The sequence below is a fragment of the Miscanthus floridulus genome, chromosome 6 (assembly GCF_019320115.1).
Source record: "Miscanthus floridulus cultivar M001 chromosome 6, ASM1932011v1, whole genome shotgun sequence".
NCBI lineage: Eukaryota > Viridiplantae > Streptophyta > Magnoliopsida > Poales > Poaceae > Miscanthus > Miscanthus floridulus.
The window spans coordinates 7,976,975-8,002,806 of record NC_089585.1 but is presented as its reverse complement, the minus strand read 5'-3'; the positions used below and the strand labels follow the sequence as shown (position 1 = coordinate 8,002,806).

The 25,832-nt window shown below is 43.4% G+C and overlaps 1 protein-coding gene, 1 non-coding gene and 1 pseudogene across 2 annotated transcripts; 2 read left to right on the top strand and 1 right to left on the bottom strand.

Annotated features, from left to right (window-relative positions):
- Positions 1 to 6,868: 6,868 nt before the first annotated feature.
- On the top strand, positions 6,869 to 10,419 carry LOC136460169 (1-aminocyclopropane-1-carboxylate oxidase homolog 1-like; annotated as a pseudogene).
- An 889-nt stretch (positions 10,420 to 11,308) lies between these two features.
- On the top strand, positions 11,309 to 11,447 carry LOC136462098 (small nucleolar RNA Z247). The gene has a single exon (XR_010760618.1). It is a non-coding gene; the product is annotated as a small nucleolar RNA Z247 (small nucleolar RNA).
- A 5,627-nt stretch (positions 11,448 to 17,074) lies between these two features.
- Positions 17,075 to 22,236, bottom strand: LOC136461602 (uncharacterized). Its single transcript, XM_066460885.1, has 3 exons — positions 22,049 to 22,236; positions 20,573 to 20,689; positions 17,075 to 19,882 (listed from the first exon to the last, which is right to left on the bottom strand). The coding sequence occupies exon 3, from the start codon at positions 17,743 to 17,745 to the stop codon at positions 17,209 to 17,211; it is 537 nt and encodes a 178-aa protein (XP_066316982.1). The 5' UTR covers positions 17,746 to 19,882; positions 20,573 to 20,689; positions 22,049 to 22,236; the 3' UTR covers positions 17,075 to 17,208.
- Positions 22,237 to 25,832: the final 3,596 nt, after the last annotated feature.

Below are 25,832 nucleotides of genomic sequence, written 5' to 3'. Positions count from 1 at the left end.
CCATGTGATTCCATGCCTGCATTGAATAGGATAGTCAGTCACAAGTGCGGCATCAAGTTTGAGAAAAATAAAATTCGATGCACTTATAGGTAAACCGTGAACAACGGGCCTCCCGACTGGCCATCGCTCCCAACACCAAACCTGTAGTAGGTGGGAACAACCTCCTAGGTTGGCATCTCCTGTACTGTGTCGGCAGGCAACGCAGAGCTGATGATAGAGCCATGCTAGGACCGCGCTACCCCAGCTGTACGCTCCAATATTCTCCCATGGCTGGCGTAGTATATTGAGGAAGGCCTAGCTGATGGTGTTACCCAACACATCGGGGAATAGGAAGGCACCTAAGAAGTGCCATAGCCACACCCTAGCATACCTCTCGATCTCCTGCTCTAGAGCATTTGGGTGTAGTGGCGCCCCGAAGTTTTCTATTATCGAGACTGAACTGACACCAGAAGTTTTCCTAAAATATTTTGTAAATATTAAATTAGAGCTGACACCGGATGTTACATGAGAGCTAAGGGAACAAAAACAAACATTAAATTAGACAAAGACAATATGCATTATAAATTTGATGTACTACACCCTCCATCTAAATAGCAAAATAATTTGCAGAATATGTGCTGGTGTCAAAATAGTAAATGTTTGGAACGTAGAATTGTTACTTCGCTCTCTTAGCATCCTTGTCCTCGGGTGGTCTTCTCCCACATAAATATTCCACCAAGTCCATCCAGTGATCGTTATCAAGGATCCCAGTCACTGGAAGACCCCCCAATTGTAGACACAGTATCATCTTTGTGTCCTGCATCGTGATAGTCATCTCGCCACACGGAAGGTGGAAGGTGTGGGTCTCTAGCCTCCACCTATTGGTTTTTAATTCAATACAAGAAGTTTTTTAATTCAAACAATGAAAGACTCCAAGGAGTTTGTGGTCATGATGCCATACCTGAACCCCCCCTCGTCATATGCTAATGCCCACTAAGCCTTCTTTTCCATCTACGCCTCTAACCAGACCTTTCTCGCTTCATTTAGCATCTTGTCGAGTTTTCTTTTTGTCTCCTTGAACTGGTGCTCTGTATGTGCACAACATAGAGCCTTTATCTTGTCACATACCTCCTTCTTCCTCTGATGCCGCCAAAAATTAGCGGCAAAGTGTCTCATGCACCATCTGTGCTCTAGAGGCGGGAACCCATCTATATGCTCAGTTGTAGCATTAAGAAGCCTTGGGTGATGGTCCGAGATCAAACATATAGTGCGAGATGGGCCAAGCACTTGTACATGTAGCAGCCGCATGAACCATGACCACAATTCATTGTTCTCTCCCTCTGCCAAAGCAAAAGACACGGGTACTATCTGGTCCTCAGGATCAACAACAGCAGCCATCATCAAGGTGCCCATGTACTTTCCTATCAGGAAAGTGCCATCAACAAGTACGACTGGCCGACAAAGCTAGAATACATGTTCTGTTTGCATGAACGACTAGAACACACGATAGAGGACATACCTTAACGAGTCCCGAAAATACATCCCTTCGGTGTCCATAAACCATTTCAAGCCAGGGTTATAGTAATGCATTGCACATAAGATGCGGGGCACCCTGTTGTACGCTTCCTCCCAACTACCCAACGAATTGCCAGAGTAATTTGCTTAGCACTCCAAGCCTTTTTGTACTTCACATCATACTTAATGAATCCAGATATAGACTGTTGTAACAAAGACACCGAAATGTCGTTATTGTCATCAACGAGCCCTAATATACGATGGGCATGGTAACGTGTAGTGAGTTGCTGATGATTTTCCTTCCCCCTATTTGTTAGGCAAGTGTGGGGTTTGACCACTTTACTTATCTTCCACTTGCCATCACTCTGTCTCTTTCGTGCATTTAACCTTCACATACAACCATTTTTGCATATCACGTGGTACCTCAACTCCTGGTCTGAATGAGTGACGTTGTACGGTCTATGGTGATACATAGCATAGTCCTAAAGGAAGAGCTTCATCTCTGACATTGTATTGAATATCATCCCCTTACTAAGGATTACTTTCTCATGGTCATACAATGATTTCCTACACATCTAGAGATCGGTGTCACAAACTACCATATCCGTCATGCTGACATCCCTATAGTTCGAAACACCCCTAAAAGGTATGTTCATCGACCTTAGTTGCTCAAGCTCAGTTGCTGTGTAAGGTGGTGGTGGAACATACTGTTGTGCTTCGCTAATTCTACCCCATGAATCATTGGGGGACGCTGGTGCAGAGTTCGGTCCATTTATTTGATCAAGGTGAAATCGTCTGGATGTGACCGAACGCTGAGTGAAATGTGACCAGACACTGGGTGCTAGAGTCCGGTCAACTCCAGTAAGGTTTCAGAGAGGGAAAATCCTGATCGGACGTGTTCGGTCAGTGCTGACCGGACGCTGGTCGGGTTCTGACTACTGACCGGACGCTGAGCAGCAAAGTAACCGAACGCTGGGTGCTAGAGTCCGATCAACATCAGTAAGGTTCCAGAGAGCAGTTTTTGTGATCGGACATGTCCGGTCAATGCTGACCGGACGCTAGATAGAGTCCGATCACAACTTAACTGCTCGGTGGCGGGGAGAACTGACCAGAGCGTTCGGTCACCTTGATCGGAGTGTTCGGTCATAAATACTTCCTCTATTCACTCAAGGGATCACTTTTGCTCATTTCAATAGCTGAGAAATACCCTTGAGAGTGCCAAGGAGAGCAAGGTCCTAGTGAGGTGATTGAGATTTGAGAATCCAAAAGAGTGGCCTCATTAGTGAAAGTAAGAGTAGCAAAGTGTGCATCCACCCTTCTCATTAGGCTTGTCATGGTCAAGTGAGAGTTCGTGCTTGTTACTCTTTGTGATCGCCATCACCTAGACGGCTTGGTTGTGATTGGAAGCTTGGTGATCATCCGGTGGAGCTTGTGGATGACCCAACTCAAATTATGAGCGGTTGTGGGTGATTCACCGCGACGGAGTATAGAAGAATCAACCTGTAGAGAGAACTAGATCCTTGTGCGGATCAAGGGAGAGCTACACCCTTACGTGGGTGCTCCAACAAGGACTAGTGGGGAGTGGCGACTCTCTAATACCTCAGCAAAACATCGCCGTGTTCCTCTCTCTCTCTTTACTTTAAGCATTTTCTTTGAGCAATTTAATTCTTGTCGTTGTATTCATAGAATTGCCATGCTAGAGTAGGATTAGAACTTAGGTTGTAAAACTTTTGTGCGGTAGAACATTAGAAACACATTTTAGGCAGAATGGGTGAAGTGGGCTAAGTGTAGAGTTTAATTATTGCAAAGAATTTTAGAATTAGTCCAATTCACTCCCTCTTGGGCATCTTGATCCTTTCATCTAGCTAACTGCAAAACTATACATAACTTATATTTAGTAACTTCACTAAATATATTTGCTAACTAATTGTATAAATCTCTATCGAATCAAACAAAATTTGAATCCTAATTCTAGCAAAAAATTTGACAGATGCAGAAGAGCATTACCTCGACAAAGATTATGTGTCACCACAATCCACCAATGGAAAGGAGATGGCCCCCGGCGGCAATGGCCGGCCGGCAGCGGCCTACTTTTGGAGATGGAGTCAGGGAGGACTGGCACACAGCGTCGGGCGCGGGCGCGCTGGGCGGGGCGCGGCGGGCGGGAGAGCCGGGCGGGGCGCGGGCCACGGGCTCTGGGCGGGGCACGGCGGGCGAGCGTTGCGTGGTTGCGGTGCGGCTGGCGGGCGCAAGGCGGCTCAGCTCCAACCGGTTCGTGGGAGACAGAGAGAGTGAGAAAGGGAAGCGAGGCCGGGTACAAGGGCTATCGCGCCATGATGCGTGGCGCGGTAGCACCACGCTGTGATGCGTGGCGCGACAGACCTTCCACGTCAGCGGTCGCCACAGCCGTTGACTGCCCCCTGTCGCGCCTCCATGCATGGCGCGGCAGCGTGAATTAGCCGCGCCGTGCAAACAGGCGCGTACAAAAGTGTTAGTTTTAAAAAAACAGTATCAGTTTTAAAAATAGTTTAAAAATGTGTTTAAAATAAAAAATTCACAAACGATTAGAACTGTGCGTGTCAGAGAGAAGCATTGATTTTCATTCGGTTCGCTGTGCTCGGTCGTTCGGAAGTTCGGAACAAACCGTCTCAAGTATTGAGTGTTAGCACAGTTGGCGCTCGTTTTTTTTTCGTAGTGGGGATGGGGGAAGGGCGAATGTTTTTAGAATAATATTTTTTAATGAATAATTATAAATATAGCATCAGAATTATGAGAATTGTCAATAGTATCCTGCCGGGTGGCGCTAGCCGAAGGGTACCATATCGGCAATTGGCAGGCCGACAGGACCTATCGGCAGAGCCACAGCCGGGGTCCTCCGCGCCGCAGCGTTCGGCGCTTTTGCGGAGGAAAAGGAAGTAAAGCCCGAGCCCGTGGAGCACGACGGAGACCCCCCACACGACGTGCTTCAGCGCCTGGGCATCGCGTCCTAGTTCTCACAAACCAAATCACTCAACACAGCGCTAGAATTTTCTGTACGCGGCTTTTCAAAGTTAAATGATAGTTGACTTATCTCAACATGCCCAAAGATGCCACACCTTCGTGGCCTTCCTAGTTCTCTTCGTATCCTACAATTGTTTCCTTTGTTTAATTCTAGATCAAAAGTTACTTCCTTTGTATCAAAATACAAGTCATTCTAGTTTAATAATAAACTCAAACTTCTCTAACTATAAGCATGTTTATAGAAAAATATATTGTCACGTATTTTCTCCGTTCAAAATTATAGCTTATTTTTAGCTTGTTCGAAGTTGAACTTTTTTAATTTTGACTAAATTTGTTAAAAATGCTTCAAATATCTAAAATATCAAGTTTGTTTCATTAAATTTTCATAGTGCATTTATTCGAAGTTATATATGTTGACATATTTCTATTAAAAATGGTCAACATTAGAGAAGTTTGACTTTCAACTAAACTAAAGTAAACTATGATTTTGAACATATGGTGTACAATACTAAATAAGTGCACGGTGAAGATATATTATGATGGACTTAATGAAACTAATTTGATGCTGTAGGCTAATACATTTTCCTATAAAATTGATCAAAGTTAGAGAAGTTGGATTGGAACAAAACTAAAACTACTGCATTGCAAAGTTTGCACGTACATATTGTTGTTGTAGTTTCTTGTGCAATGATCTAGGTTCTACCATATTTGGTAACACGGTAATACCCTAAGTATCCATAACAGGAAATTACATGTTGTTTGGAGATAGCTGGGTGTTGTAGCACCGACTTTTTCTCCTGCCTCCGGTCTCCGTCCTAGGATATAAGTTATCCTAGAAATTCTAGGACAAATTATTGGGTAAATTAAATGACACATGTAGCCCTCACTTAACTATAAAGAGGTCTTGCTTACCATATTTTGAGTTCGGTGGTCGACACTTATGATATGCACACAGTTATTGGTGTTTTGGGGAGTTAATTCATCTAAAACCTTATAAATATCATAGATTTCAGGAGGGAGGGAGTATTATTCTCCCTCTAGTCACACACTTCCCTGTATGGAAGGGAGAGACAACCTATTATCTTGTTGAAGAATAGTTGTATGTTGACAAAGGTATTCTTGTCTTTAGAGTTTTCTTGGCTGTAATGGCCATGTGTTTTCTATGATGCTTGTTGAGTTTGATTTTGCTGCTTAGTGGTGACTGGTGAGTTTGATCCCCCCCTATGGTTTGCGCACGAGAATTGCATCTATTCTCTTCTATTGTGTGCATGTTTCGTATGCAGTTTTTTGTTTAGTGGGGGTATAAATTTATAGTAGTTATGATTGTGAGTGTGTGTGCTTTTTTGATGTTTGTAATTTCTTTTAGTTGGGGGGATATAAATTACTGTAACAATTGTGACTTGTGATTTTAGGGCAATTTTCTTATATCCCATTTAGGAAACTCATAGTCCCTGATGTATCATTACTATGTGTATGACACATGACCCCACAATCACAAAAAAGTGACATACATTGAATGTAAGGTTTAGTCAGTGGCGTATAATGAATTATTTCTTTTTTAAAATCTCATATACTCATAGATATAATGTGCATTTGTCCTTATTATAATTACATCCAAAAGAGTGAGTCAATTTAACGAAATTTCCACGTCACCTATCACTAAAAAATCCAAATACTAATACCCACATGCTTGACCAATTATTTGTCTCAGTCGGTAGGCCCGTTTTATCTCACTTATTCTGCTTATCTATTGTAACGGAGTATATGTTAAATCTTTTTTTTTTGTATAGCATGGCGACACAATATATTGGCCAAGGTATTGGCATTCTCTTCGTCCTAAAAAAGTGCACCTTTAGCTATAGTACAGAGTCAAACTATATTTTTTATTTAATCATTTTTATAAAAGTTACTGCTAATATTTAACATATTAAGAAAGTACTATTAAATTTATCGTGGAATATATTTTTATTGTGTATCTGTTGAGAACCATATTATAACAGTTGATATTGTTTTATATAACTCAATCATAATTAAAATAGTTTAGCTTATACGAGTATTACAACTTTTTTAGCAGAGGTGGAGTATTTTGAGCTTAGAAATTTAGAAAATTACTACTATCTGATCTGATGATAATTGAGCTGTTCGGCGGGACTGAAAAATAAGCTAAAATACTGTTCTGGCTGATTGTTGTGAGAGGAAAATACCGTTCTGTCTGAAAACACTGTTCACGTGAACAGTGTCGCTGTGGGTGTGTTGGCCAGCCCAGCCCCAGCCGGCCAGCCAACCGTTCTCCAAGGGTTTCGTGCTCAGGCTGCGGAGAGGGCGAGGAGCCGTGGGTGCAAGTCCGACGGCAACGAAGTCGCCGCGCCCACGGCCACGGCCCAGCACCCGCCGCCCCTCTCGCCTCTTGGCAACAGTCAACGGACGACCCCATCATCTTCCCCAGTTGCACTGCGCACTGCGCAGCGACTCGATCGATGGCGTCCTCCTCCCTCCCGGCGCCCGCGCCCGGGCACGCCAAGCTCCTCAAGGCCTTCGACGACGCCTTTAGCCCCGGATTGCTAGTCCCGGTTGGGAAACCGGGAGTAGAGCTAGTTCCCAACCGGGACTAAAGCTCATTTCTGTAGTAGTGGCACGGGCGTGCGGGGCCTCGTGGAGTCGGGCGTCTCCTCCGTCCCGGAGCTCTTCCGCCACTCGGACCCCTACGGCTCCATCCCGCTCGCCCTACCCGGCGCCTCCATCCCCGTCGTGGACCTCTCCCTCCCGCCCCACCTTGCCGCCGCGGTCGCCCGCACCTGGGGCTTCTTCCATCTAGTCAACTACCACCACGCCCTCCCCCCCCCCCCGGTGACGGCTAACGCCTCCGACGACTACCCCGCGCGCCCCTTCAACGAGCTCCCCGCCGCCGAGCGCGCGCCGCACTACAGCCACGCCGTGGACGGCGGGGTCAACTACTCCTCCAACGTCGACCTGTACAACTCCCCTGCGGCCAGCTGGCGCGACACCATGAAGATCCTGCTGGGCCCCAACCGCTGCCCCAACCTCGCCGACCGGATCCCGGCCGCCTGCCGCGCCGAGGTGCTCGAGTGGGAGGCCCGCGCCACCGCCGTCGCGCGCGCCTTGCTGGGCCTCCTCTCCCAGGGGCTCGGCCTCCGGCCCGAGGCGCTGGAGGACGCGTCCTGCGCCGAGGGGAAGCTCATGGTGTGCCACTACTACCCGCACTGCCCTGAGCCGGAGCGCACCATGGGCCTCGTCCCGCACACGGACGCCGGCGTGCTCACCGTGCTCGCGCAGGACGGCGTCGGGGGCCTGCAGGTGAAGCACCAGGACGAGGACGGCAAAGTCTGCTGGGTGGATGTAAGCCCGTGCCCGGAGCGCTTGTCATCAACGTCGGGGACCTCTTGCAGGTTGATTAGCAAGGAGGCTATCCTTTCATTTCGAATTCTAGATGTATTCGGTCACCTTTTTTCATAATATTTCCCTCGTTCTGGAAGATCACGCATCGGTGCTGTCTGTTGCTGCTCTCTATCTGCAGGATGGGCCTTCAACTTAGATTGCAATATCAGTTGATGAAGTAGAATCACCTTTACAGGGTTTAGAAGAATATATAGCTAGCTTTATTATTATATTGCCAACCGAAGATGGTACTTGCTGCAAATATTTGAACTGTGAGGCTTCTCCTTTCAGACCCCCTACTGCATGCTCTCCAGATACTGCTCTTATCGTTAGGATCGATAGTAGTATATATGCAGCTGTTAAGTTGCTGCTGCTACACTACTCTTTGAGAGAGAACGGTGGCTGAAAGAGTTCGATCAGATAGTCTGCTATACCGTGCCCAAAGTACATTCAATTGTCAAAATCCAATTACTACAATTAATGTTTTTCAATCATTCGTGTTAGGTCCTGTTTGGTTTTCCAGCAAGGGCTGTTTGGTTTTTAGAGACTAAATTCTAATCTATTTTACTCCATTTTAACCAAACAGGACTAGAGATTGGTTGTAGTCCCTTTGGGTGAGGCTTTTTGGGACTAATGGACCAAGTTGACACCCATGCCTCTCCCTCTCTCCTCTTTGTTGCGTAGGGACCATCCATGGTGGGGGTATTTTGGCATTTATTCGTCTGCCTTAATGGTCTTGAGTCTCTTTTAGTCCCTAGAACCAAACAGGATAAGAGACTACAATTAACTACTAAAATCAATGGTCTGTTCGGCTTACCTTATAATCCGCACTATTCAGCTTATTTTTTTAGCCGGAACAGTGTTTTTCTCTCACAATAATTCAGCCATAACAGTGTTTTCCAGCCAAGTTTCAGCAAACCGAACGACTAAACTTTAGTCACCCCTGTTTGGTTCTATTGACTAAAAGTCACTAAAGGCCATTAAAACAGTTCAACAAAGACCAAACTACCTCTAGTGAATGCATAAATCAGAGTGGGGGACCGGCTATAATGAGGGGTAGCCCCTGTCCACTGGACACTTTAGCCCACTTTAGCACCTACTTCCTTGGGGTACTAATGTGATTAAACTACTTTAGTCCATTTTTAGTCAATTTGTTTAACAGTTTAGTAGCTATAGTGACTAAAGTTTAGTAGCTAAACTTTAGGAGAGGTGAACCAAACATACCCGTAGTATATAGATTGTATATGCCGATTTAGTTGAATCTCTATCATTTGGGAATTCTTTAGGTCTTATATGCCGTTAGCTTTTTATAGTGTTGTTGTAGAACTTTGACCACTGCTTGCTATTTCTAGAATAAATTTATGAATTTATTAGGCAAACAAATGTATGAATAAAAACTACAATTGAGTTTTTTAAGACAAATCTACATATATAATTCATATGTTTTACACTAAATGTTTAAGAGTTATTAGTATAATACTGTCTACCGTCATATGGAGTAGTTTCAAAAGTTTGATTGCATAAAGTCAAACACCACATAAGTATGGCTGGAGGAGTACGTGCTCCCTTCATCCACGAAAAGATGCAACTATGTAATTTGTGTTAATCAAACTGGTTTAACTTTGACCAAGTTTGTAATGAATACTTTGAATAATATTAATATTTGTAATATTTCATAATCAATCTAACAGTATTTATTTTGTATCATGAATGCTTTTTATATAACTTTAGTTAAAGTTTAAATTGTTTGACTTTAAAAAACGAGAATTGCATCTTTTGTTGATGGAGGGAGTATTCCCTTAGCCTCCTTGAATACTTCATCCCTTTCGAAGCTTTGAGGGAAGGTGCTATTCTGTAAACAAAATTATGATAAAGAAACGCTTGTTTGTTTCGAAGCATATAAAACATAGGACATGTGTGGCTTTTAGCCAGTTCTGCTGGCAACTATGATGAACTCAACTGATGATGTTCTTTTTCTCGTCAGGCTGTTGTCGGTTCTAGTCATGAATTTGTTTCAATATGTAATAATCGGCACTTGTAAAATTCTGTGACAATCTTCTCGAACTTACTCCCAAGTAAATTGATGTAGGTCGCAAATTCCTTCCCTGTTTATTATATGCATACGTGCCTAGGCACGGTCGTAGAAAAACGATAAGATAGGAGTAGATGTTGAAGTCATATGCATACTCAGTGCTTATTATATACATAGTTCACCTAGATCATGTGTGGTAAGTATGATTACAGTGTGGTAAATATACAGAGAGCTTTGGTGAGCAGCTCTAGAATAGTAGAATATCACGATTTCATCCGATTTTTTTCCACTACTAACTTATCCTCTCAACATCAGATAATGTCTAATGACAAGTACATGAGTGTGGAGCATCGGGTGGTCATGAACACACGTGAAGAACCCAGGGTTTCCAGCGTCATTTTTTCAGTCCTGGGAAAAGTGGGGACTCGGTGTTCTATGGACCATTGCCAGAGCTGGTTTCTTCAGAGAACCCGCCCAAGTACAGGAACTTTTGTTAGGAAATGTAATGTGACAAACCTTGTAAACATGTAACACAAATGTGCCACGGCAATGACCTGGTGATGTGCACGATAAACATGTATTCGGTTGAGATTAGATAAAGGTTGTTAGGCCTAGTTGTTGAGATCATTATCTTCTCTAACCGAATACCTTCTAAGCCAAGTATGTAACACACACACACACACACACACACACACACACACACACACACACACACACACACACACACACACACACACACACACACACATATATATATATATATATATATATATATATATATATATATATATATATATATATATATTAACACGAAGACGTGATGAGCCAAGATAGGCAGTCACGGTTGCCATATTCTTTACATGGTATCGGAGCTACTCTTCCATAAATCATCTAGCTATGGCGTCATCTTCCTCCGCCAGCCATTCCAATCACTCGCCATTCGGCCCTTCCATCTCCGAGAAGCTCACCCGCGACAACTTCCTCCTATGGAAGGCGCATATCATGCCGGGCATTAGGGCAGCCCAATTTGAAGGTTACCTCGATGGAACCAAGGTCGCCCCGGTCAAAACCCTAGAGCTGGTGAAGGATGACAAAACTAAAGTCACCACCAGCAACCCGGAGTACGAGAAGTGGCTCAAGGAGGATCAGCAGCTGCTGGCGCATCTCAACAACTCTCTCTCAAGGGAGGTTCTCGCGCAGGTGGCAACCAAGACCACCTCGGCATCGGTCTGGGCGGCGCTCGGGGACATGTTCTCGACGTAGTCACAGGCACGCGTGACCAATCTGCGCATGTAGTTAGCAAACTGCAAGAAAGGTGGCCAGACCGCCGCTGCCTACTACGCAAAGGTCAAGGGCCTCGGTGATGAACTCACCGCTGCTGGAAGGCCAGTCCCAGATGAGGAACTGGTGACCTTCATCCTAGTCGGGCTAGATTTTGATTACAATCCACTAGTGTCCTCCGTTCTAGGGCGCACAGAACCCATATCTTTGAGCGACCTCTATGCTCAGCTCATTGCCTACGACATGTGTCTTCAGATGCTGCAGGACAACCACAACGTCGGCCAGAACTCCTCCATCAACGCTGCTTCACGTGGACGTGGAGGTCCTCGCGACCGTGGCCATGGTGGCTTCGGTCGTGGCTATGGTGGACGTGGCTCCGGCAACTCTCCACCGCCTCCTAAGACTGGTGGACAGGTGGTGGCTAAACCGATCTATCAGGTGTGCAAGAAGAAGGGCCATGAGGCCGATGTCTGCTGGCACCGCTTCGAGGAGGATTCCCAGCCCTACACCAAGTCCACTAGAGCAGCACAGATGAACTATGGTGTTGACACCAACTGGTATGCCGACAGTGGTGCAACCGACCACATCACCGTCGAGCTGGAGAAGCTGACTGTTAGAGACAAGTACAAGGGCTCTGATCAAGTCCACACTGCAAGTGGCTCAGGAATGCGGATTAGCAACATTGGTCATGCAATCTTACATACCCCAAACAAAAATCTTCATCTACAAAATGTCCTCCACGTCCCTAGCGCTAATAAAAGTCTTGTTTCTGTGCATCGTCTCACATCTGATAATAATACCTATATTGAGTTTCATCCTCATTATTTTCTCATAAAGGATCGGGCCACGAAGAAAATACTCCATCGTGGCAAGTGTGAGGGCGGCCTCTACCCTTTGAGGTCTCAAGAGGCAGGAGCACAACGCCACAAGCAAGCTTGTCATGTTAGTAGGCCATCCACTTGGAGGTGGCATAGTCGTTTGGGTCATGCGTCCTTTCCCGTTGTTGAGAGTCATTAGGAACAATTTGCTTCCTTGTTCTGTTGATCATGATAATGAGTCGGTGTGTGACTCTTGCCAAAGAGCAAAGAGTCATCAATTTCCCTATTCTAGCTCGGATAATAAAAGTTGTGCTCCCCTTGATTTGATACATTCAGATGTGTGGGGTCCTGCTCCTATTTCTGTTGGCAATCATGCTTACTATGTGTCTTTCATTGACGATTTCAGTAGATACACATGGATCTATCTCCTTAAACATAAATTTGAGGTTCTCCAAGTCTTTAAGAACTTTCAAAACTTTGTTGAAAGAAAGTTCAATAGAAAAATTATCCATATGCAAACCGATTGGGGAGGAGAGTATAAAAATTAAACTCCTTCTTCCAACAATTAGGAATCTCTCATAGAGTGTCTTGTCCTCACACACACCAACAAAATGGAAGAGCCGAGAGAAAACATCGCCACATAGTTGAGGTAGGGCTATCCCTTTTAGCACAAGCATCTATGCCACTAAAATTTTGGGATCAAGCTTTTCTCACCGCTACTTATCTCATTAACATCTTGCCATCCAAAGTCCTAGACAACAAAACACCCGTTGAACTTTTGCTAAATGAGAAACCTCACTACAACTCTCTCCAAGTGTTTGGGTGTGCTTGTTGGCCAAATTTGAGACCCTATAACACTAGAAAATTGGCATTTCGTTCAACACAGTGTGTTTTCCTTGGATATAGCTCTCTTCACAAGGGGTTCAAGTGCCTAGAACCCAACATAGGATGCATCTATATCTCTCGAGACGTGGTCTTCGATGAAAACGTCTTTCCCTTCTCCTCTTTATGTCCCAATGCGGGCGCTCGGCTAAGGAACGAAATCTCTCTCCTTCTGGAAAACCTAACTCCTTGTGTCCCTAGGGATGTAGGTTGTCATGTACCTAATGCTACTAATCCTACCGCATCAAGCAATCTTCGTGAAGTGCAGGAACAAGAAGAAGTGCAGGAGATTCAAGAAATAATGGATGAAGAGGCTACAGATCTAGCTACCACACCCGATCCCAGCACAAGTCCTAGCGGGGATTCACTGACATCAGCTGCTGCGCCAACGGAGTCCGTATATGAGGCTCCTGACGCCAACCCAGGCTCACCGTGTGGGGGGCAGGATCGACTCCGGATTCCCTATCTGTTCCTACACGCGCGGCGACAACGGGATCTTCTGCGACGTCCTCTGGATCCGGTGTGGATACATCTAGCGAGCCGATGTCAACAGATGAGACTGTGGCCTCTGATCCTCCAGTCTCGCGGCCACACACACGTCTTCAGAGCGACATCGTCAAGCCTAAGGTATACACAAACGACACAGTAAGATATGCTAACATGTATACAGCTAGCGAGCCTAATTCGGTAGAAGAAGCAATGAAATCGGTAAAATGGAAAAATGCTATGCAAGATGAGTATGATGCATTGCACAAAGGAATGGTACATGGACTTTGGTTCCACCGTCTCGAGGCATGAATCTTATTGACTGTAAATGGGTATTTAAAATAAAAAGAAGAGCAGATGGGAAGATTGATCGGTACAAAGCGAGATTAGTAGCAAAGGGGTTTAAGCAAAAGATACAACATAGATTATGAGGACACATTTAGTCCTGTAGTGAAGATTACCACTGTGAGATTGGTATTGTCTCTAGCAGTAATAAGAGGATGGTGCCTGAGACAGCTAGATGTTCAGAACATGTTTCTCCATGGTGTTCTGGAAGAGGAGGTTTATATGAAACAACCACCAGGGTTTGAAAACCCAAGATACCCTTCCTTTGTTTGTAAACTCAAGAAGACTATCTATGGTCTGAAGCAAGCTCCAAGAACCTGGTACTCAAGGTTGAGCTCCAAACTTATTAGTCTTGGTTTTGTTTCTTCAAAATCTGACACTTCACTTTTCACTTATAGAAAGGGAAGTGTGGAAATATATATGTTGATCTATGTTGATGATATAATTGTTACTAGTTCATCCTAAGATGCTATAAAGGTGCTATTGCAGGCTCTCAAAGCAGATTTTGCGCTGAAGGATCTTGGAGACTTGCATTACTTCCTAGGAATTGAAGTTGAAAAGAAATCAAATGGTGATCTTCTCATGACTCAAAAGAAGTATGCTAGAGATATTATGTCAAGGATCGGTATGGCAAACTGTAAGCCTGTTGCTATTCCTATGCCTAGGGGCGGACACAGCGGTGGGGCGGGGAGGGCTCAAGCCCCCCCTACCCATTTCGTAGCAGTGGAACCCCTGTGGAGCCCCATGAATTTTTAGGCAAAATTCTATAGTGTAGAGGGCTGAGACTTAAGATCGAACAGCAGTGTTGTTCAGCCTCCCCTGAAATATTTTCTAGGTCCGCCGCTGCCTATGCCCTCAATAGAGAAGATGTCACGACATGACGGTGACCCTCTTGGACCTGAAGACAGTACTAAGTATAGAAGTGTGGTTGGCGCGTTGCAGTATATTACTCTTACTCGGCCAGACTTAGCATTTGCTGTTAACAAAGTTTGCCAATATTTGTATACACCAACTACAGTTCATTGGACAGCAGTCAAGAGAATTATTAGGTATCTAAAGTTCTCAGAGAACACGGGCCTGTTGATCCGCAAGCGCTCACCGTTGATTGTTAATGGATTCTCTGATGCAGACTGGGCAGGTTCCAGAGATGATCGAAGGTCCACTGGCAGCTTTGTAATCTTCCTAGGATCAAATGTGATCTCATGGAGTGCTAGAAAGCATGCTACAGTTCTAGGTCGAGCACTGAAGCTGAGTATAAAGGCATGGCAAATACTACAACTAAGATGATGTGGGTAGAGCAATTGCTTGGTGAGTTGGGTGTCAGATTAAAGGTCAAGCCTCGGCTCTGGTGTGATAACTTAGGAGCGACATACCTATATGTGAATCCAGTGTTTCATGCCAGAGCTAAGCATATAGAGATTGATTTTCATTTTGTACGAGAAAGAGTTGCAAGAAGGCAATTAGAAGTGAGACTTGTATGAAGTGAAGATCAGATTGCAAATGGTTTCACCAAAGCTTTGCCACATCAGAAATTTGAGGAGTTTAAGAACAATCTAAATCTTGTAGAAAAGACAAGTATAGATTGAGTGGGGATGTTAGGAAATGTAATGTGACAAACCTTGTAAACGTGTAACACAAATGTGCCACGGCAATGACCTGGTGATGTGCACGATAAACATGTATTCGGTTGAGATTAGATAGAGGTTGTTAGGCCTAGTCGTTGAGATCCTTATCTTCTCTAACCGAATACCTTGTAAGCCAAGTATGTAACACACACACACACACACACACACACACACACACACACACATATATATATATATATATATACATATATATATATATATATATATATATATATATATATATATATAATAATAATAATAATAATAAGTTATTCTGTAGCCACCTCCATTTACGATAATTTTATATATTAATTTATGATAATGTCAATACATATTTACGATAGTTAGGTTACTATAATATATGGGGATATTTACCATAACGTTATAGTAAACCACTTAGCAATGAGTTATTATAATCTTGTAAATTAATATAGTAATTATCGTAACTCAAAGTGGCTACAAAATAAATTATTTTTGTAGCCAGCTACAGGGTAATATATATATATATATATATATATATATATATATATATATATATATATATATATATATATATAGGGAGAGGCTATTCAGTAGCCGGCTACAAAATAAGTTATTCTGTAGCCACCTCCATTTACTATAATTTTATATACTAATTTACGATAATGTCAATACATATTTACGATAGTTGGGTTACTATAACACATGGGGATATTTACCATAACTTTATATTAAACAACTTAGTAAGGAGTTACTATAATCTCATAAATTAACATAGTAATTATTGTAACTCAAAGTGGCTACAGAATAAGTTATTCTGCAGCCAGCTACAGGATAGTAGTTATATATATATATATATATATATATATATATATATATATATATATATATATATATATATATATATATATATATATATATATATATATAGGGAGATGCTATTCAGTAGCCGGCTACAAAATAAGTTATTCTGTAGCCACCTCCATTTACTATAATTTTATATACTAATTTACCATAATGTCAATACATATTTACGATAGTTGGGTTACTATAACACATTATATTAAACCACTTAGTAAAGAGTTACTATAATCTCGTAAATTAACATAGTAATTATCGTAACTCAAAGTGGCTACAGAATAAGTTATTCTGTAGCCGGCTACAGGACAGTAGTTCTATATATATATATATATATATATATATATATATATATATATATATATATATATATATATATATATATATATATATATATATATATATATATATATATATATAGGGAGAGGCTATTCAGCAGCCGGCTACAAAAATAAGTTATTCTGTAGCCACCTCTATTTACCATAATTTTATATACTAATTTATCATAATGTCAATACATATTTACGATAGTTGGGTTACTATAACACATGGGAATATTTACCATAACGTTATAGTAAACCACTTAGTAAGGAGTTACTGTAAATCTCGTAAATTAACATAGTAATTATCGTAACTCAAAGTGGCTACAGAATAAGTTATTCTGCAGCCAGCTATAGGATAGTAGTTATATATATATATATATATATATATATATATATATATATATATATATATATATATATATATATATATATATATATATATATATATATATATATATATATATATATATAGCCTAGGCAGTCACGCGACTTTTATGGGGCCTTCTCACGAGACCTTGCGAGCAAAGCTCTGTTCGATAACTTCAAACTGTAATCTTAAGTGCCAACTCCCAAAGTTTGGACTCGTGTACTATAATCATGTATGAATTGTGATTATGGTAATGTAAAGAAATTGCTCTATCCTTTCCTGCAACAGTCGTACTCCGAAATTGGGTTCAAATTTGAAAATCTCAGGCCATCTCCTCCGGGGACAGCTCGCGCGAGGCCTTCGCCGGCTGGCTGCCCGGGTCCTCCTGGTCACGCCGGGGCTCCGCACCGCGGCGGTCCGCGTCCTGGCAGCAGAGAAGCAAGTAGAGCCCCAGGGCGAGGAACACGGCGGTGATGCCCCACACTGCCAGTTTCAGCGGCAGCATCGGCATGGCATCGGCGACGCGCGAAGCGAACGTGACGCTCAGCGCCACGGAGACGGCCCACGTGGCGAGCCTGGCCCGCCGGCGCTGGGCGTCCCCGGCCGCCGGGTCGTCCCGCAGGAGCTCAAGCTTGGCGACGCAGCACACGAGCAACGCGAGGAGGTAGTAGGCGGTGCCGACGAACGCGAGGTCGCGCGGGCGGTGGCGCGCGCGGTACGCCGCGCCCGCGAAGCTCGCGCTGACCGCCAGGAACAGCACGAGGTTGAGCGCGCAGCTGCAGCCGCTCCGTGCCCGGACGTGCCAAGCACGATGCAGGCCCTGCGGCGGCTGCGCGGCTGCGGAGGTCGCGGAATCCATGAGCAACGGCAGCGCTGTCGTGGACGCTGGTGGCCGGGCGGTGGCAGGAGCTCCGGCCGCTGCTGTGGGCGTCTCGGCTCTTTCTTGCAGAACTCTACAGTAGACTCTGTTGCATTGACTTGACACGATCGAGCTCCCCTCGTTCCCTCAAGCAGAAGCTGAATTTTATACAAGTAGCCGCCTGCGGGAGCAGAGACATTTTCACAGAAAGAGCAGAGAAGCAGCGTGACTGTGCCAGAGTTATTTTTACTAGCCAACTGCTCAAGCGCGTTGGATGATATCACGCTGCACACGGCACAAACCTGTGGTATGTGAAGGTGGGCATGTGAGCATAAATTTAAAACCCAACTTACCTGAAAGCTGAAACCGCGTTTCTGACTTTTCATATGTACGAATAAAAAGGGACCAAACACCTGACCTGGGCTTGAGCACCCTGCAATGCAATGCAAGTACCACGAATATGGCGTTTCAGTTGTAGCATTGCGAAGGATGGAATAACAATCGAGCACCCTGCAACATGGTGTTTCAGTCGTAGCATTGCAAAGGATGGAACAACAATTGCTGCTGAGTAGTGTTGGGTCATGGGATGCACGTATGCAAGGACCAAAGCTTATGTAAAGTACAAGCAGCAAGCATAGCTTAGTGTAATGTTACTGCTTCAATAGGCTAGGCAGCTGCTCACTAACCAGGGAAGAAGCAGAAGCAAGCCTTCTGGCTTCGACTATTTGAAACTAGCTACTCCCTCCGTTCGCAGTTGCAGTTGTTTTGACTTTTCTAGATGCAAAAACTATTGCATCTAAAAAAAGAAAAAACAACTTATAATTTGGAATAGAGTAAGTAGCTTTCTAGATTTTTCGGTCCTCAAATAGGAAAGTCACAAACATTTGGAATAGCTTACAGCCTAAAACAGCCTGAAACGAAAGTTTCAAATTCACATGCACCCCACTGCAAATAGTTCAAACAGTTGATTTAGCCACAATTACAAAGATGTTCGATACTTCAGAAGTTCATATACATAAACCTGCGGTTGCATGTGCGACATCCAATACTTTGGAAATACGGAATACTATATGGCCTCCATCTTGGGATAAATGGCCATCAATAGGAGCCTACAATACTAGATGGGCTCCATCTGGGGGTAAACGAACACGCAACTTTCACCATTACCTATTTATTTAGTATTTATTTTAGTGAAGGGATAAACCATAAGACCTGGTCTCGCTGAGGCTGACGGTAGTAGTCATTGCGCCCTTGGCCTTGGCCGATCGTAAGAGTTTGGATAAGTTCCTTGGTCCCATGCTCAAGGTTGAATGCACACAGGTTGTTGTACATGTCGATGGAGTAGATGCAGTTTGCTTTCTGGTTGGGGTGGTCACTGGCAGGGAAACAGAATGAGTTGTGGCTCACGAACAGTGCAATATCCCCAACGTTCTCGGTTCCAACCCATGATAAGGTCCCCTTGTCCAATATCCAAACAGCAAACTTATTCTGACACAGGCACTTAACCCTAATCAGATCCTCAGCTGGGGGTCTCTATAAGACAGCAAAACCTCCACCAATGCATGACTTCCTCATCTGGCCATGCATGGGGCGGCTCCGCCCACATCTCAACTGTACCATACATATCACACGTGTACAGCCGACCTCTATGCTTGATGATATCATCCAAAATGAATTTTGATTCAACAGACGACCAGTTGCTAGATCCTTGTCGTGTTATTTTAAGTTCCTCTCATTCATTTCAAGCAGCTTGGCCTTAGAGAAGGCCAAACCAGCTGCATGGTTCCATAAGTTTGACTGAAGTAGATAAGCCATCCATTGGAAGAACCAACCGGAGCCCAGACAGATTCAAACAGTGAGGCAGTGTTAGGGAGACGGATACTTTGATTCTTTCTTTCAGGAATGCAAAAGAACTGAGCACCACGAGAATTCTGATCTTGGGGGAGCATCAGCCATGGGTCCACCCTTGGACGGTATGACACATCCTTGCAGACATTGTTCCAAGATGTGCACACAGCACGAAATCTAATGTAATCAGGGATTGGAAGCTTCTTTATTATTACTTATTAGTATACCAAGAATATCAGTTTGAATAGAGGCCCAATCCGCCATGCCACTGGAAGTAACTTCTAAGCACCTGAAAGATTAATCTTCCATCAGACTATGAGTAGGCAACATGATCATCAGCACTACAATATAATCAAAACATCATCTTCTAGTAACAAGTTTGCGAAATGGTCTTAAAATATTATTAATGTAATCACTATTCAGTATCCAATGCACTCAAACGAGTTGAATTCACACAGAACATATTTCAGATAGGTACAACTACAGATCAGCGAACATATAGAAATACTGTGGAAAACTGGAAATCTTTTGACATGCTACTCTCTTTTATATCTGAGTTGCAATTGAAGAAATAGAATGAAAAAAGCATGATTTTTTACTTCGACCAAAAGCAGTGCTGATCTTAAAGTCAAATTGGAAAAAACAAAATTCACAATCCAAGTCACCAAAGCTTGGACTATCATTTATCCATATATGAATCTTCAGATAATATAACCTCGTGGATATGGACGTGTCAGCCGCATGCATAATGCATATGCAAGCTTCTGAACCAAAACATGTTCTTCGACTAACAATAAAAGCATGCGCAAGGTAGCCCATTTAAATCATTCATTTGTTTCAATCAAACAGTAGACTGAAGACTGGAAAAACAAAATATGAATGCACAAGAATTACATCTCATGACAGGAAAAAACATAAGTAATTTAACCAAGTTTGTGTACTCATTGACAGTGGCCTCATAAGTATGTGATAACAGTACCTTGGAACCTTTGCAGACATGCCACTACTAACCAGTTCGCTGAGGTTTTAGTTCAGACTTGACAACAGGAATGCCAATATAACTTAAAACTTCAGCAAGACGTAGAAAGAGCATGTTCTGTTGCATAAGACAAGTGACAACATCAGTTATCATAATGAAAAAAAGTACAAATATTCAGTGCTTCATCACTCAAATAATTTTAAGCAAGGAGGTCTTTTCAGTATAAATATTGCTAGCTCAGCAAAAATCCATGGTCACTTCTGTAACCAATTTAAAATTATTCACCCATAAAGGCTTTTCTCCTCTATTAGCAACATTAACTGTCACTGGCATAGCATGAAGTCAGTTTATTTTTCCAAAACAGTGAAACATGTATCAGATTTGCGCCCGATTTATTTCCTACATATATGTAATGTGTAAGTACATAAAACCTGCAATCAGTCTGAATTACCAGTCTATCCTTTTATAGTTTATTACATTCTAAACTGTACACGATGAAAATTACAGAAGGAGCATGAATTGAAACACAAAAGGTTACAGGAGATAGGTACCACTTCAATCATCATTTGGATAAGGACTTAAGGAGTGAATAATATGAAGAATGAACAAATTGATAAACATGATAATTCCCTGTAAAGAGTTTTGTAACAAGCACAAGGGAATAGGTAGGCAACTGGGTGTTGGCTGGTGGTTAGCACCGGATCGCTGAGATCAGGCAAGCTAGGTGGCCACCTAGACAGTCAAGGCAGCAATTTGGCAGACACCTACGCGGCCGATTTCAGGAACATTACCTGTAATGATGGTGGTAAGCTGCTGGTTCTCAAGTTTTTTTTTTTGGCTCGATCCTTACTGACACCTATGGACAAATCACTCCAACCCAGTGGAATGGTCACGGGGTGACCAACTAGAAGCGTCACTACAGATCAAATATATACTCGTACTTGTTATTACATCCCGTTCTTACAGGTACAGCTAAGAAAGTATTCAATCTTTAACGATCACAAACCCATGCATCGATTACATCCCGTTCTTACAGGTACAGCAAAGAAAGTATTCAATTGCTTGTTATTACATCCCGTTCTTACAGGTACAGCTAAGAAAGTATTCAATCTTTAACGATCACAAACCCATGCATCGATCACATCACGTTCTTACAGGTACAGCTAAGAAAGTATTCGATCTTTAATGATCACAAACCCATGCATTGGAAAGACTAGAACGGCAGCATAATCACACCAACCCACACGAACGTCTAGAATCCTCAATCCCAAACCCTACATAACCCCCCAAATCCACACACCGCGTCCTCCGACACCCAACCCCTGAGACATCAGATCGAACAGCTGGTCACCAAGAACCCTAAACCCCGGGCGGAATCAAGAACCCCCAATAAAAAACGAAACTGACCGATCAAACCGTCCGCACAACACCCGGAGGGGGAAGAGGGAAGGGGAGGGGAACGCAATCAGATCTCACCTCACCGCCGCGATCAGTGGGCCGGGGCGGGGGAGTGGAGGAGGAAGTGGAGGACTGGAGGTGATGGGGATTTCCGGAGCTATTTCTTCTTGGGGCCGCCCAAGGCCATAGGCCGAACGGCGGACGGCACGGAGAGAGACTGGGATTTTTTTTATTTACTTTATTATATCGGGAGAGAGAGAGGGCGTCGGGACTAAAATGGTGTTTGTTTTCGGGATTAAAAGAGACTGAAACGGAGAAAAGAGACTGCGAGAGAGAAGAAAGAGTGTATGGACCGTAAAGGATCCATTACTCACAATTAGCAGCCTTGAATGACTACTCTATTTTAGTTTATAGTCTCTGTGTTTAGTCCCTAATATTTAGTTTAAAGAGACTAATTAAAATTAAAATTTAGTCTTTAGTTTTTTCTTTCGTGGAAAAGAACACAGTCCTTATAAGCGGGGATGGGCCCATAGTGACTTTGAAAAGTACTATGTACAGGAGTCTTGTCCGCCGTGTGATCCACGGTTGTTTCTTTTTCTTTTTGACGTGCAGGTTGTTGCTTTAAAAAAATTAGAAGAACCCGCGTGTTAATGTAGGAATTGTCGATGAAATTATATTACTTATATTTATTAATATAATCGAATAAATATCATAATACATGTTAGTGGATGATTTTTAGTATTCTGACGTGGACAACTAAGTATATGTTAATAAATGATGTGGTTTACTAATATGAATAGTTTGAATAAAAACATAATGGCATGTGTTAGTTGACTGTGTCAGTGGATGCTGATGCGGACACTTTACATAGCGAGATGGTTGAATATGCTAATGGGATATTTTAGTGGATGTTGATGTGGATACTTTGCATGGCAAAATAAATTGCTAGTGGGATTTATTTTTATAAGAGATGTAGATTCGCTACTGGATCTTTGCCCGTGCGGTGGGGAGTTTTTTTATATATAAAAAGATAGAAAAGCTATCCCTTGGGAATTGTAGATAATTTGAAATGAAATCAGATTACATATGATTACTTACATGAATAGATAATCTATCATAAAATGGTATTTGTCACACCCAATTTTAAGGATAAAATGGAGTGCATAATCTTATGTGCGCCCAGAAATTAGTCACACACATAAGCCGACAAATTATGAATAGCATCATCCCCAATGTTTATTACAACACGAATAAGACAGAGTTATTACATAAGTATAGCACAAATAATAAAAGGATCTATCGCGGAAGCTCCAATTCACAGGGACGTCGACTGGTTGACCACAAGTCTAGTAGTCCTCAGGGAAATCATCATTCTCAGGGTCATCTGTTACCCATCCGAGATTTTTATCCAAATAGTGAAAATAAACAAGCGTAAGTACATGTCGTACTCAACAAGCGTAACACGGGGTTCATGAGGCTCAAAAGGCTAGACACAGGCTTAACAGCGGTCAGCTTTTAGTTGTCACAATTTTAGCTTATGAGTAGCATCAAGGTGTTTCAGTCCCCAAAGTAGAACAAATGATCAAATATAAACATGAGTAATGAATAGCATAAACAGATATTACTTAGTGATCATCTATTCCATAAATGTTCTAAGGCCGCTCGTGACCGTGAGCACGGCTGATATACCAGTTTTACACTCTACAGAGGTTGTACACTTTCACTGTGAGTCATGATTCCCATATGCCCGGATTTATAACTCCCAAAAAAACTTTTAAGGTGAGCAGGCAGGGGTCACTATGAAGCCTTTCAAAGATTCGTCTAACAAGTTAGGGCCGCTAGGTTTCTGTGGCCTACGAATGTAGAGCTCCTCTTCCTACAGGCACAATGACGCGCAGCCTATACACTGACGGACAGAGGCCGCACTACATCCAACCCGGAACACACCCCTCTTGCGCCATAAAGGTAACCACTAACAAGCTAGAAAAGGTCCTCATACTGAGCCAAAGCCAGAGCCATGTAGCTCTCACAGCTGTACTGTAAGTCCCGGATGATCACTTACAGGTAAGTCCTTAGGGAGAGGAATATGAAGCATTTAGAAAGTAGCTAAACACTCCAGCCCCCTGTTTCCATGTTGCTAAAAAGTCATATTTTATGTTTATTGCATATACCATTAGTCAAGTTACAAAATTATGGTTTAACTGAGCTCTAGCAAAGCTACCCATATGCATAACACATAGGTGACAAGACAATAGTCCAATTCTAGGAAATTCCTATCAAGACGACACATGCAACATGATTTTAATGATTTAAAATGAATAGGAAACAAGGATAATCCTATGCTATACTTGCCTTGAGCAATGTACACCTGCTGGTCCTGCTCGTCAAAGTCGTACCCTTGATCCTCCGAGAACTGCTCACCGTCTATACTCGATAACCACAGCAACATACAAGCATCCAGGAGCAATCATGCAAAGCAAACAAGGCTACAGATTAGAACAGTACACCAATAGCAAAGAATCAAGATGAAAAGTTTGGAAAACGAATCTACGTCTCGCTATGAACACGCAGACGCGAAGATCACAAAAATCGGATCTAAAACGGAAAAGTTATGGTTTAAACAAGATTTCCTATGGACAAATAATAGATTAGATATAAGCTCGAATTATAAAAGTTGGAAACCTACTTTACAGTAGCATAAACATGTAGATTACTTATTTACAAACCCAACGCAACTTGAACGGATCTAATCGGAGTTAAAACGAAGATTTTACGGCTAAAACAAGTTGAATGGCAAAACTGTGAATAACTGAAAACGTATTTCACTAAAACCGAACCAAAATACGCTTTCGAAAGAAAGAAACGTAACCTGTGAAACGCGCAAAGGACCGCGGGTTGAATCTGGAATAGTTATAAGGGCGTATTTGAAAAATAGGCAGCGAAGGGGTATCTTCTTTTATGAGCCGTCGGATTAGAAACCGACGGATGAGAATCGATCCAGCCGAAATAAAATAAAAAAAAAAACCCAGCCGGCACAGTACGCCGGCGGCTTGACCATGGCAGCGCCATGGCCGGCATGCCGGAGCTCACGGTACACGGCTCGCAGCGCGCTACATGTCGAAAGAAAAAGACAGAGGGAGAGAGGAAGGAACGGCGAACTCACCGGACCCGAAACGGAGGACCGAGAGGCAGTTGAGGCGGCCCAGCGCGAGCTGGCAGCGGAGATCGGCGGCGGCGCTCGAGCGAGAAGCGGCTACGGCTGCTTGGCGAAGAAAAACGAACGCCGGATGAGATAGGGGAGAGAGGAGGGGTGCGGCCGCTATTTAAGGGGCGCGGGATGGCTTGGGATTCACGGCACCGAGGCGTGGCCGGGTCGGACACGACGGCTTCGGCGGAGAGGAAGTCCGGCACAGCTACGACGCAAGGAAGACGAGCCTGACCGGCGGGCCCGACTGGTCAGCGGTGGGGAACGACGCCTGCGCGAGTGCGGCTTGCGGCTGGGCGCGTGACTGGGCCGGGGTTGCTGGGCTTCGGCTGCGGCGCGGGGCCTTCAGCTTGGCTGGGCCAAGCCAGGGGAAAACGGCCCGCAGTGGCGCCCTGGCCCAAGCGGTGAAGAGCGCGGCCGGCGCGGGAAAGAGATGGGTCGTGGCCGAAACAGGCCTTCGGGCCGAAAAGAAGGAGGAGGAGAAAGTCATTTCTTTTCTTTTTCGAATTTTTCTTCAAAGCAAGCTCAAAATGCTATTTCAACTCAATTCGAAATCCGACTTCAAACCAAGCAATTCAAAATAACATGCAGCGGCATGAATGCACATTCATAGTTGTTGACCTATATTTGATTTTATTCCTAATAAAATTATTATTT

Excerpts from the sequence above, each read along its gene's own strand:
- LOC136461602 (XM_066460885.1), bottom strand. The coding sequence starts at position 17,745 with ATGGATTCCGCGACCTCCGCAGCCGCGCAGCCGCCGCAGGGCCTGCAT.